At 39.8% G+C, this 14,569-nt stretch overlaps 1 protein-coding gene across 13 annotated transcripts in view; it reads left to right on the forward strand.

Annotated features, from left to right (window-relative positions):
• The window catches only part of adgrb3 (adhesion G protein-coupled receptor B3), a 115,319-nt gene extending 104,754 nt beyond the window's left edge, over window positions 1-10,565 (forward strand). For 5 of the 13 annotated variants that reach the window (XM_034201914.1, XM_034201916.1, XM_034201917.1 and 2 more), the window contains 11 exons: window positions 991-1,060; window positions 1,433-1,499; window positions 2,763-2,866; window positions 3,192-3,290; window positions 3,639-3,810; window positions 4,081-4,176; window positions 5,007-5,046; window positions 6,435-7,144; window positions 7,283-7,318; window positions 8,195-8,299; window positions 9,477-9,761. In XM_034201914.1, the coding sequence (XP_034057805.1) occupies window positions 991-1,060; window positions 1,433-1,499; window positions 2,763-2,866; window positions 3,192-3,290; window positions 3,639-3,810; window positions 4,081-4,176; window positions 5,007-5,046; window positions 6,435-7,144; window positions 7,283-7,318; window positions 8,195-8,299; window positions 9,477-9,722 (1,745 nt within the window). In that variant the 3' untranslated portion in view covers window positions 9,723-9,761. Of the gene's footprint in view, window positions 1-990; window positions 1,061-1,432; window positions 1,500-2,762; window positions 2,867-3,191; window positions 3,291-3,638; window positions 3,811-4,080; window positions 4,177-5,006; window positions 5,047-6,434; window positions 7,145-7,282; window positions 7,319-8,194; window positions 8,300-9,476 lie in introns of all 13 variants that reach the window. The other 8 variants (XM_034201921.1, XM_034201922.1, XM_034201919.1 and 5 more) reach the window with 6 other exon arrangements.
• Window positions 10,566-14,569: the final 4,004 nt, after the last annotated feature.

Below are 14,569 nucleotides of genomic sequence, written 5' to 3' on the forward strand. Positions count from 1 at the left end.
ATCTCTCCTTAAAAAAAAAATCTATTTGATTATGAAAGAGCCCACACTCATTCTTCTTGTTACCTAGCAACAAACAAGGTTCTCTTAGTCATTGCAGTGCCACCGCTTGCTGCAAGAAGAAAAAATGGACAAAGGCTGTTTCTACAATCACATGGATTTTTCTAAAAATGCCCCGACAGACAGTTTGTTGATAAATAAAACAATCTATATCATTTTGTATGACAATAACAAATCATTATCTAATATGAATGCTATTTTTGACTTAAACCCTCCTCAGATTACCCTCTGTGTTCAAATAGAAGACGATAAACCTTTTTATAACAGATTTACAAAGTGAAATGCAGCACGCGGTACCTGTTGTCTTTTAATTCAGCCGGTTTGAAGTGCGGTGTCTCCGCCAGGCTGGTGCCAGCACGATGATTCATGACATGCTTGTGTACACTCGGCACTCTTTACCTCTTCAGCACTGCAGAGAGACACTGGATGGCCACAGGGTCTTCGCCTCGTGCCTCCGGGAAACTGATTACATGATTACAAACTGCCTGCGCTGCTCCGAGAAGAAAAAGCGTTAATATTCTGAGCACACAGTAGTAAGAAGAACCGACTCCATTACACCAATCCATAATGAGGAGTCATAATGCAACAAAAAATCCCTCCATATAAAACATGTGTGGAAGGCGGGGACATTTCTTACAGTGAATTGATGAAATGTCACAATGTGGTTTCCTGGACTCGATGCTCTGCTGCCATTTTGTGGAAGCACAGTACAGTGTGTTCTCCTCTGCTACTTAATGGAATACTGTGCCGCATGTTGATTGAAATATTGAAATGCATCATATACGTCTCAGACGATTGTATAATCTCATACTGTATCATCTAATGGAGTGAATATGCGCTTTTTAAAATGGCTGGAAGGCAGAGTCTGACTTTTTCTGCATTGAAGTGAACTTATGCTTCTCGAATAACTATTGCCTGTTTTCTCTTTTCAAGGATTACCAGCTCTAGTGGTTGCTGTTTCAATGGGATTCACCAAAACAAAGGGCTATGGGACACCTTTATAGTAAGTGTTTCTTTTCTAAATTCTTATTGATATCAACACTTAAGGGAAATGAATAAGTGCTCCTGCAGTGGCTTACTTATCTAAACAGGGCCATAAACAAAATCCCTCGACCCAATCACATTTCAAAATAGCGCAGCAAGACCCCAGTTCTGTGTGACTTGTATCCCTGCTGGATACCATACCCATAAACACTGCTTAAAATTTCTTTAGCATTTTATTACCCAGTGCAACTTTGGAAATAGAGTTACAGCATATGGCACTTCTCCCTTGACAATTGAGGGGAATACAATTGTATGCTGGTGTGCACCATTAGCTCTGATGTTGATGCCTTGGAGGGAGTTAACAGTTTTTTTGTTCCTGTTTTCTCTGCAGCTGTTGGTTGTCTTTGGAGGGTGGACTCCTGTATGCCTTTGTTGGACCGGCAGCTGCTGTTGTTCTGGTATGTTATGTCCAGTTTTAACTTTTAAATGATGAATAGATAGGGGATTTACAACAACTACAGTTCAAGTTTGAGGCATCACCTGAAGAAATATATCCCAAAACACAAACTTTGCGTGGCTTAGACATAATTCTTTACGCAAACAAATCAATGTGCGGTCCTGTAGATGCTACAGTATCAATGTGGTACATTTCCACTGTGTTAAAAAACGACTAAATGTTGCTCTGAAAATGCCTAAGAGGAGGAACACACTCCGCTTTCAAAGTCAAAGTAATGAGCATCCCATCAGGCAATGTGCTCAAGCAATTCCCTTTCATTTACCATAATGGTGCTCCATGTCGCTGTGAGGTTATAAAGTATTAATGCATTAGATTTGTTCAGAATCTAATATACTGGGGTATTTTAATCATCTTGTATTTACATTGTTGTACTGAGAAAATTACACCAAGAATGTGATTATGCAAATCACTAAATCTGTGTCAGAGGGACAGAGGACGCTGAATACTGAGTGCTATTTTTTCATTGTAAAACCACTCTACTGTGGTGGGATTTTTAAATAAGGATATTTCAGATTTCCTTTTGAAAAAGCGACTAAACGACTTAGTTTGAGCTTTAAATGCACGGAGGCGCCCAGTCTTTCTGTGCTTTTGTTTTCAAATGTGATGAACCTCAGAGGAACATAAGCTAATCTCTGTAAAAAGCGCAGAAAACACCCTCTGCAGTGTGAGAATGATGTACTGTATTGATACTAGAACATCACAATACCATTTCTCACAGACACAAAGGGTGATGGAGATGAACTTCCCCACATGTATTAGTATAAATACTTAATAGTGTCTTTATCTCAGCTCAAGAGGGATTTGATATAAAGGAATATTTAAAAGATATATTTACACAGCTGCTAAATCGGTAGTGTTATATTTGCCTAGGTGCTGCTAATAATAGGGGAAGGTGCCTTTGAGAAGACGAGTGTTTCTTGTCAAGCCGATCTTTTCTTCAGGCTGTTGTTCTGGGCTGGGTATCCAGGGCATGCCTCATCCCTTGGCTGAAATGTCACAGAGAGGAACAAACAATAGAAGCTAGAGGTCAAAGCTCAGCGCAGGCAGAGAAAATCAAAAGCCCAGCGGGATAATGACATTAAATCATACGAAAAATGTCAAGCCCGGATATTAAGCGATATATTTAACATCGGTTTTAAAACAATCTTGTTGCGAATGTTTCATTGTAAAAGCTAATATTCCTGTTTCCTTTTCTCATTGGCAGGTGAACATGGTGATCGGTATCTTGGTGTTTAATAAACTCGTGTCCAGGGATGGCATCCTGGACAAGAAGCTGAAGCATCGAGCAGGGTATGACAGCCAATCCTTGTCAGTACCTGGTTTTCTTCTTCTTATCATCATGCAAAAATACAAATACGCTTTGATATTTCTTTCACACACATATGGAGATTCAGACCTGCTTTTCGTGCTGTTGAAAGGAAATGTAGAAGCATAAACATAAAGAGGTCAGATCTCTCTCGGGAGGGACGTGGCTTCCTATTTCTTTGGCAGAATCAGTCCACGAGATGAAAATCATTAAATCGCCCACACATTGGCTACGTCTGCTGTTGCTAACATGCTGGGGGAGAATTTTAAAGTCGGGGATAGTGGCTGTTAGCGTTGTTTGTCATGCTGTTGTCTCTATGTCCCACAGACAGATGAGTGAGCCCCATACAGGATTAACTCTCAAGTGTGCCAAATGTGGTGTTGTATCAACAACTGCTTTATCAGCAACTACAGCTAGCAATGCAATGTAAGTGCCTGTCAGTGTCTCTGAATCAATAAGACGATGCTACAGGGAGTTTCTGCATGTAAAGCGTGTCCACCGCTACAATTTAAACCTTGCAGTCCACTGCAGCGTGAACTGATGTTGCACTAACATCTACAACACATCCGAGCTATAGTACAGGAATGTGTTTTACTGTAAACTTGTGGTGTTACATGTCTATTTTACAGCTTACATCACTACAAGCATGCACATTAAAGCCCATGAGTAAAAAAGGATTTGATGGAGATATGGACTTTGTACTCCAGATGCTATCGTGTTATCTATACCAATACTCGTGCTTTTAAATGCGCTCTCTTCCCTTCCTTCTCTCAGGGCGTCCCTGTGGAGCTCCTGTGTCGTCCTACCTCTGCTGGCTCTGACCTGGATGTCTGCAGTGCTCGCCATGACGGACAAACGCTCCATCCTCTTTCAGATCCTCTTCGCTGTCTTTGACTCGCTGCAGGGCTTTGTCATTGTGATGGTGCACTGTGTCCTACGGAGAGAGGTAGAGGAAGTCATGTTTCTTTCACCCATGATCACTTTTTTCTCTGGTATTCAGGTTAAAATGGAGATGATTCTTTTGAAGTTATCACAACCAGGACATACATTTAAGTGTTTGTTGTTGCATTTTGGGAAATACACTATAGTTTTCATACTTGACAGAAGACAAGACCCATTTACAAAACACTAATGAACTTCCAATTGCTTATCTGTTTAAAGCCTGTGATAAACAGCGTTAGTGACATGATGAAAAACGGATTCCCTCTGTCTTTAGGTCCAAGATGCGTTGAGGTGTCGGCTCAGAAACTGCCAAGACCCAATCAGTGGAGATGCAACAGGAACCTTCCCTAACGGGCATGCTCAGATAATGGTAGGCACATTTACTCTCTGTTATCTGACACCATTTGCTCCTCTGTCATTTAACAGACCTAATGTTCCCTGATTATTTATAATACACATCCAGAACTCCCTTTTCCCCCCATTGACCTTAATTTAACTTGTGCTCTTCATGCATTTGTTTAGTTCATTATTATCCAGCTTTAATGTAGCCTCTAAAACAAGAGGAATTGTTTTCCATAGCTTTATCATTTTCCACACAACGCTTTTGCAAAGCTGCAATTACATGCAGGGTAGACATTCGGCCCTGTGATAAATGGCATCAGCTGCCTTTGGTTTTCTTAGGCCCCGAGCCCAACATTTGATTTCCATTTGATTGAACTTACAGGCCGTGTTTGCGATGCATCTTTCTCATTTCCTCTCACAGGGTAATAGAGGACTGTTCCCAGCCTGACCTTTGAAATGGGACACCAGCCCTCTTCATCTAGCACAACGATGCCGATGGCACATCATGGCAATGATCGGCCATTAGTATTCTAATGCACCTCAGAGAGAAATAGTTCTCATGATAGCAGAATGGTGTCAAGGCCCCCTAATTCAATGCAGCCATTAGCAGCACCAAAAACATGCAGCTAATGTATCCGCCCCCCCCCATAGATGTGTTATTGATATATTGTTAGGATGCGGAGAAAAAACGACCGCTTTGCATTTTTCTCAAGCATTGGGAAATACAAATACTAAATATATATTCTATCATTATTTTGCGGCTGGCTTTTCCACATGAATGTTTTGTATTCACAGTTTACAGTATAAAAGGCTTCAATGTTTCGCGATACTGACCTTTTGACTGTCCTCTATCTACAGACTGACTTTGAAAAAGATGTGGACATCGCCTGCCGATCAGGTAAAGAACCGACAGCCTTTTATCAACAGCATTCTCCTTGCCTTGCATGTAAAAAAAGAAAGAGGATAGACAATACAAATAGCTGAGGTTACATAACAAGCATCAAACCCCACAGGAGACTTTTCTCACAGTTACCAAAACACTGACTTTAATCTGAGAACAAAACAGTATGAAGAGAGCTGTTGGATTTTCACTTTAAGCGTAACAGCACTAAAGTGAAAAACATCAGCTTTTCCCATCCTGCATGTTTTAAGTTTACGTTATGTTTCTCATTAACATGTAGACACTGTCGTAGGTGCTATGTGTTTCATTCCAAGAGGATTTTCTTCTAGTGGGAGTGTATAAGCTCCTGATTCTTGCGTCTAGTTTTTGGTACTTTAAAGCCACACTAATTGTTTGGAGAGATGATTTAATACAAATAAATATTCCTTAGAGATTGTGCAAGTGATCCTGCGTGTATCTAGTGGCGGTAACTTGGCACGAGCATGTGAACTCGCCTTTCTCCACTCCCTTCCGAACCAATGAAAAACACACAAGTGGATCTGCAGGGAATAACAGAGCGGACCACTATTAGGAGCTTTCAGAAACACAGCTTGTTAAGAGACGAAAAAAAGGTTGTCTGGCTCTTTTGACCAAACATTACTTCATGCCGTGCAGTCTTGTAAAGCTAAAGTGGACTTACTCGATACAAAAAGGCAGAGCAAACAGGTGTCATTCATAAATCATGACCTGAATTAGCTGCCAAGAGAAATGCACTTCCCAGATTACTCTCTGGGGTCAGCACATTTAATTTGCCTGTTCACAAACGGGGATTATACTTGAGTGCAGTGGACATATTCTGCTGTGTCACTTACAGAGTATAAGAGTAAACTGAATACCAGACTCCGATGTGTTTTCCCCATGTCAACACTGAGAATTAAATTAGACTGGAACAAAAAGACAAGATAGATCTGTTGCACTCCTTATAATCAGCTTGCAGACATTTTGTGAACAGACAACATAATTCCTACTGATTCACGAGGAGAATATTAAACTGCTCAGTTTGGAGGGTTCTTATAACTGTAAAGTATCTCTGAATAGATAACTGCTGTGTAATATTCAGTGATTCAAAAGGTCATCAGGACCATTACATTATGATAAGGCTACATGTTTTATGGCAGGGAAAATGTCAGGATATAACTTTAGTTACTGTTACATCCTCCAGAGATACCTGCTGTTGTGTCCTTTGCCTTGAGATGAAATGTCACACTAAGCATTTATTAGCAGTTATTTGTCCTGTCTGCAGTACACAATCCTTTGAGAATTGCTTCATATTGACTTGAATGTCTTGTTCTTGTATTCATATGTGGGATTATCTCCGACAAACTGTGACACAACTTTCCTTACAGAAAAACATCAACTAATGGGTGTATCACTCTGCCCTGCAGCGCTCCACAAAGACATGGGCTCGTGTCGCGCAGCCACCATCACAGGCACCCTCTCCCGCATTTCTCTCAATGATGAGGAAGATGAGAAGCTCCCCGAAGGCCTCAACTACTCTACGTTGCCTGGCAACATCATCTCCAAAGTGATTATCCAGCAGCCTTCAGCTATGCACATGCCGATGGGAGTGGGTGATCTGAAAGAGCAGCAGTGCATGGTCGACAGTAACGCTGAACTGCGCCGCGCTGTGTACCTGTGCACCGACGACGCCATGCGCCAGAGCGACCACGACATGGGGGGCCACGACATGGAGGGCCACGCCATGCAGGCCCAGATGATGGAGACGGACTACATAGTCATGCCTCGCGCCTCTGCGGTAGTGTCGGGGTCGGGCACCCTCCTGAAAGACGACAACAAGATGAACATCAATATGGATACGCTGCCACACGAGAGGCTGATGCATTACAAGATGAGTCCTGACTTCAATATGAGCCCGTCAGGCATGGACCACATGAATGTGAACCTGGAGCAGCAGTATCCGAGCGCTCCAGAGCAGATGCAGAACCTGCCCTTCGAACCGCGCACGGCTGTAAAGAACTTCCTCGCTGAGATGGAGGAATCTGCGGGGCTTTCTAGGAGTGAGACAGGGTCCACGATATCTATGAGCTCCTTAGAGGTGAATATGTTCGTGTGGTTGAAGCACAAAGGAGTCAGAGCTGCATCAAACACCTTAAAATACACCATTCAGCTTTTTTAATGTGTGTATCTTCTTAGACAATTATTAACTTCAGTACTTCCTGTTTTATTTTCACAGAGACGAAAGTCACGATATTCTGATATGGACTTTGAGGTACGTAAAACCATTTATTCCGTACTACATGCATCTAGCTTTTTTATGCAGAAAAAAGCCATTTATTTTGCAGTTGTGTTTGTCATTTGATTTACGAGTACTTGTTTCCTCTTAAGCTTATTGGAGTTACAAAGCCTTGACTCAATGCGATTTATTTACCTGCTGTGTAGTTAAGGTAAAAGCAAGGCTGTCAACTGACAAACAGGGCAACAGTTCTCATCAACATTTGTTCCTCCTCCATCTCCTCCATCCATTAGCTATACGTTGATTTTCTAAAATGTATGCTTTTTAAAGTCATTTGCACATTTCACATCTGATTTCACCACTGGTTTCAACAATGATTATATTGGCTTGCAAACACATTCAAAACCCCCTTTGGCAGGTTTTTAGCATTCCTTTGCAATTATTTAAGCAGGCTTTACTGCATATATCTTGTGCGCACTTTCAAAGTAAAGGAAACATGAGGCTTCTGGCAGCGATTTTGGTGTGGGGTGCATTTTGTTTTTTAGCTTCGATGCACACCAACCCGTTAAATGGAAGTTTTGTGCCAAGGTTTGATTATAAGGATTTCCCTTACGCGTACAAAAGCCCTAAACAACTCAATTCGTCAGTAATGAAGAATTATGTTGAATTCAGACATGGCAAATAAAAATAGTTTCAGGATTTAACTGTCCCATCCCTCTAACTTTAATTATATTGGTGTTTCCTTAATTTTGGCAGCCACTTGTATATATGCAGAGACAAGTAGATTTGTTTCTGGCTTATAAGTAAATTACCATGACACTAACAAATTGATCAGAGTTGGAGTGGGTGGAGAGGAAGATGCTTTTCCATTATTGGCTGTCAATACCAAAGAAAACACCCTTGCCATTGCAGAAAGTCATGCACACCAGGAAAAGACACATGGAGCTGTTCCAGGAACTGAATCAGAAATTTCAAACCCTGGACCGATTTCGAGACATACCAAATATGGGCAGCATGGTGAGTAACAGGAATCCAGTAGGGTGGCAATCAGCCAATTAAATAGACTCCATCAAAATAGCCTTTTTTTAAATATCCAGTGCAGGACACGTAATGTGTGATTGTGCAAATGAGCAGTTACAGTATGTGTAGCTGTACTCATGTGGCAGTGAACCTTCCTATACATAGAGGGCCTGCCAGCAGCTGGCGGGGGGGCGAGTGAGGGGGCTGCCCCCTAAAAAAGGCACTGAAGCATTTTCTCCACAAGGCCAGTGTCAGGGAAAAGTCCTTTAGTAATCTTGTTGCAATAGAGTGCATCCATTCCAATGCAAGGCCATGAATGCACTTTTATTTACATGCACATTTATCTACTTAGCAACCCCATCATTTTTCCATTAATGCATGGCAGATTTTTTAACCTATCAACATCTATACAAATATTACCTCAAGTTCACTTTTCTATTACTGCAACTGTGTGTGGGAGGGGGAAACTTTTCTTCTTTGTCAAGTCAGAAGTTTTATGAGAATTCGTTCTGATCTTGCTGCAAATCAAAAAGTCCCACCTTCTGTCTCCACACCTGGCGGGAGCTGTAGACATCGGGCATGTCAGCAGCGTTGCTTTTTGTATTCAAGGCAACAAGTAGGAATTGGGCCAGTGACCAAACACAGCCAGACATATTAGACAATGTCAGGCAGACTTTTGGCTGCATGTAATCCTTTTTTTCACTCACATTTCAATCATCCCTACAGCACTATGTCATTTGAGGCCCGTTGCTTAGCTACCAGTGCAAGTTCTTTTATATAAAAACAGTGTATTGTCACTGCCCTTTTTTCTTTTTTCCCCCCAAAATGAATCTACCACAGAGCTGGCTGCAGACATTAGTATCCATTGTATTTCCCTGTGACTGGGAGCAGCTTCTCTTCCTTATTCGTGATAGCGACTGTGAGATTGTCAATGAGAGCACATTTATGTTAATGACTCACATTTCTGAGCTTGGGGAAAACACCATTTCTTAATGACTCCATGATAAGCATGGTCACATTTAATACACTGTCATTATCCTTTGTTATTTGATGCTTTCCATAGAATTAATCCATTATTTTCAATTAGCAATTGTAAGGAATGCATTCAATGCCCTTTTGAATGAACTGACTTGGATGGAAATGTCTTTTTTTTCTTCCGTTGTAAAAATACCAGTCTAGCCGCAGAGGAAGTCATGCCACTAATATCACACCCCACTGGCCATGTTCACAGGACAAGGCAATGCCAAACAAGAACCCATGGGAGAGCTACAATCCAGCCTGTGAGTACCAGAATTACGCCACTATGAATGTACTAGAATCTGACACCAAGGACTCACTGGAGATGACGCCTGCAGAGTGGGAAAAGTGTGTCAACTTACCCTTAGATGTCCAGGAGGGAGACTTCCAAACAGAGGTCTAGAGGGCGGCGAAGGAGGAAATGCAAACTAGGAAAATGGAGGAGAGCGAGATGTATTTTGCACTGAATAAAGCAACAGACTTTTCTAACAGCCTTGGCATACATATCTGGATTATACGAGTGTGGCAGGGACATTATGTGCCAATACAATATAAGGACTGAGGAGAGAGAAAAAAGAAAAAAGGGAAAAAAAACATCAGTGTTACTTTTTGTATTCTCACTAGTGTACTTAGTGTGGGGCAGCCTGGTGTACAATATTTACCATCATGTGTTTCAAATTATCTGTTGAGGAATTGGCTAAAAAAGGTAATCTCTCAAGATGAAACCTCACAAAGCAAATGACATGCCATGTCGTCCCAGCTTCATTGGATCCAGTTTTGATTTCATAAAACTGGATCCTGGAGCACAATGTATATATTTATGCAGGTTTTTAAAAAGTTTATAACAGTCTGTTTGGCCATTACTACACTTTTTACTTTATAATATAAAACATGGGAGGCAAAGAGGATTTTTCTGTCATATTAAAATGAATGTTTGTCAAGCTACATTCTTCATTGCTTTAAATGCAATAAAGATAATACTCACTTTTATATAAATAATATATTTCACAACTTTAATACTGCAGAATCCGCTTGAAGGATCCCAGCAAGCTCTCTCATCTGCAGCTCTGTATAAAATATTTAAAAACAAAATGTTGTATGGTGTAAATAAACTTTTGTCTACATATGTTTTACTTGTGCCAATTTATTTTAATGAGAACAAATGCCAACCTGATCAAAAGTTATAGCGAAAAATGTTAACATTTGAAAAGGAATGTAAATAAAAGAGGAAATATGTTCGTACTGCTTCAGAGGTCGTGTCAAGTTTATGTGGTTTGTTGATTGTGGAACTCATTACTCACTTTGACTTTTGAATGTATGAAACCCAATGAAGGGAATTTGACTGGACATGAAAATACAGCTATCCCTGTCTGAAGATGGTGAACATGAATTGGAAAACACATGATTGACAGTGTCCTATTCACTCAAAAAATGCAAATTGTCTAAAAGTTCTCTTCAGTACCTCTCTGATGATTTGTATCTCATGTTAGTCATTCCCTTCATGATTTTTAGATCCTAGCTGCAGTTAAAGGTGAAGCACTGTAACGTTTCCTGACTCACCTCATATCTGGTTATCTCTCACACTCTTATCTGATTTCTGAATTTCAGATAGGAAACATTCGACTCCTAATAGGTTTCTGTGGCTCCAGAAGACTCACCTGATAAGATCAGTTAAGATTTTTCTGGGCAGACAGGTCCAGGCAGAGCACAAATGGAAGGAGGGCTTAGGGGAAAATCTTGTGTGTCCCATCTGGTGGTTTGCGGTTACGGCTGACACTTTGGCAATGAGGGTCTCTGTATGAGTCCAGCCTCTAGGGAGGAGGGGTCCACCAGGAGAGGAGGAAGATAGAGAGGAGGTGAGGTGATGTGACTTTGATCGGCCCCATCAGTGAGGATAATGACAAAAGGGAATACAGGGGAAGATAATAAACACAGGCTAACATTAATGAGGACTCTGATGACGTCACAAAATACATGCTCTGTCTAGACATAACCGTCTGAATTTACAGTGCATTTAGTTTTTCTCTACCAGACATAATGAGGTTAATTATATACTGCTGCTTGTTAGAGGCTCTGTAAGAGATTATTTTTCATTAATGTGAAAACGTCCAATACAGTGAAATGCCTTAAGAAACAGTCACTGGCTTTTATTTTTACCCAGATACATTGTAGGCCTAAATACAATCTGACAGAATGTAAAATAGACCCATAAAATGTATACAAATATATATACACTCTTTTAGAAACTGCATTTATTTATTACTGTAAAAGGACTTTATTTGGTGCAGTAAATGTATAATGACTTAAAAATAAATGTGTTCTCTTCCTACAGACAGACATTACACAACATCACCATGGCCTTCTCAGGAAAGCACACATCATTAGCTTTGAATGCATTTATTTTATTTACAAGCTATATATACACAGTTGTCGAAACTTATTTTCTGCACCAAAAATTATAAGAATTGCACAATAAATGCATAGCTGACAGACTTTTTCATGCACAGAATGAATATAATTTGGAGACAGATGATATCAGACATGTTTCAGTGCCTCCAGAGATAATTTATGTGCAATTATTACCTGATTGTATTCAAATATGGAGCTCTTAATGTGTATGGGGTCAGATTTCTGCCTCAGCTCTACTGGGTGAATTGTGTCAGTCAGGTCTGCGTAGTGACTCACCAGCATCGGAGCATAACACATTTCACAATGCACATGCAGAAATGAAAATGTATATTGTAAGTCAGTGTTGTCCACATTTCTTGACAGATATATTATTTATTCTCTACCAGAGATGGCAAAAGTACACACATCCTTTACTCAAGTAGAAGTACAGATACTCGTGTTTAAAACATACTGACTAAACTTCTTTACTCGAGTAAAAGTAAAGAAGTATGGGTTTTGAAATGTACTTAAGTAAAAAGTACTCATAACTACCATCTGTTTTAAAGAGTAAATGACCTCCCTTTATTAATAGAACAATAATGTCATTGTTAGCTAATGAATGTTTCGATGCTGAACAACGGCAAAATGAAAACGTTTTCATTGGTCCCTCTTCTTTAAAGACCAGGAAATGATGGACACACGGATCGTGTTAAACTCAATAGGCACGCAATGACTCAGAATAATGATCATGCCACCAAACGTAGATTCAAACTAAAGTAACCAGTGACGTGCGGTGAGGTTCATGGCTGGTGAGGCAAATATTATATTTTGACCTTAATCGAAATATTCGGTTATTTTCAAAAGCTTTTTTAGTCTGATGCTTCAATTCATTTTAAACAGACCGTTCAACAAAAGGATAGGCCTAGCCACAATTTACATATTGGATTGTTCTTTCTTAGTAAGATTATCATTTGCATTACAATTGTGGTCTTACCTTGACTTGAAGATGAAGTCCATGCTATCCTTCTGGACAACAATCTATTACTTTTTTGTAAAAGTCCTCCTTATCTTCCTGTAGTTTCAAAAGTCTAGTTTGTTGTTCGCGTCTGGTCTACCGTCCCTGCGTAGAACAGTAGCAACAAGAACCTGTGGGCTCACTTGCGCCCCCTTCAGTGTGGCAAAGGTTATGGCTGCCTCCCCTGGTGCTTTTTTCATTGCCGTTGTATGATGAGACCAGCTATGGAGTCAGATTTGGGTCAATATTCTCGCGCGTAAAACAAGCTACTCACGAGCGGAAAATGTGCTTTTACACGCGCATAAAATGACCCTCGCGCGCAGATTAAACCCCCGTTGTATGGAAAGCCATTTGCGTCACAATTCGCGCGTTTATTCGTGCGTAGTTTCGCGCGGATTAACGGGGAGGTCCGTTTTATAAACGGGGAGGTCCGTTTAAATTCAAAGTCTCAGTAACCAATCAGTGAAGAGCAAAACCAGACTAAAGCAATCTGTAGATGAAAAGTTCCTGACATTGTGAGGCTGTAAATTGTACATTATTCCAGATTCAGGGGACTATGTATTAATTTGGCTTTCAATATAATAAATATATCAATCAATATAACCTGCCTTCATTGTCTTTTAAAATAAAATCGCCTTATCTTATCTTACTGAAGGGTATTTATGTCTCCTTAAATCACCTTTTAAATGTACTTCTTATAACATGGCATGGTGTAACATATCAAAAATGTTCAGTCTCTGGTCTTGCTAGAAATGCAATGTCACTCACCTTAGAGCACTGTTTTATGAGATACTTAGCTTAGAAATCAGATTTTTGGAATAAAATCGCCTTACCTTATCTTACTGAAGTGAAGGGTATTTATGTCTCCTTAAATCACCTTTTAAATGCACTTCTTATAACATGGCATGGTGTAAGATATCAAAAATGTTCAGTCTCTGGTCTTGCTAGAAATGCAATGTCACTCACCTTAGACTTAGAGCACTGTCTTATGAGATACTTAGCTTAGAAATCAGATTTTTGGAAAACTTAAAAACTCTTGTGAAAACACAGATGTACTCATGTCATCCATTTTTTTTGGTGTTTCAGATGTGGTTTACCAACGTTTTTGGTTCACAAACGTAGTGAAATATATGAATTACACTATAGGCCTATATAAATGTGTTGTTCATGTCTAAAACGAAAATGTGTAAATTAGAATTTGGAGTAAAATAGTTCTATCACTCTACTTTCACCACAGAAAAGTTACATCAGGACTGATTCATGACTGCATATCCCATACTGAGGTTCATGTGATGTGTACAAATACAAATTGAGCATTACAACTTTTTTTTTCAACCAACTATTTATGTTAACATAAGAAACTGTAAAATCTCAATATTTACAATACAAGGTTCATACACTTTTTCACCAATGATTTTAAATGACTCTTTCATGTGGCTAGCATGCGCTGCCTCGCCCATATTCGAAATATTGAATATGTTACAACACAGTTTGCATTTAGCACGTCTTGGGTCAATGTCTTTTGATAACCACAATTGGTACTTATTCTTTAGAAGCCATACATTGTTGAAACTGCACTTCCCTGGCATCTTTATATCAAATAGTAGCTCCTGTAGACTAGAGGGCGTGATTGTAAACATCTCTCACCAGCTAAATACTGCCAGTTGCCATTTTACGTTTCATTATACGATACAGTATTTATTATCATTATAGTATTACTATTTCGGTGATTAGATAACATATCAATTATATTTGATGCGACTTTAGTTATATTTCCATGACTTTTCCAAAAACTTTGGGAAAAATATTGCATTCCATGACTTTTCCAGGTTTTTAATGACTGTACG

Source organism: Gymnodraco acuticeps, unplaced genomic scaffold (assembly GCF_902827175.1).
Source record: "Gymnodraco acuticeps unplaced genomic scaffold, fGymAcu1.1, whole genome shotgun sequence".
NCBI lineage: Eukaryota > Metazoa > Chordata > Actinopteri > Perciformes > Bathydraconidae > Gymnodraco > Gymnodraco acuticeps.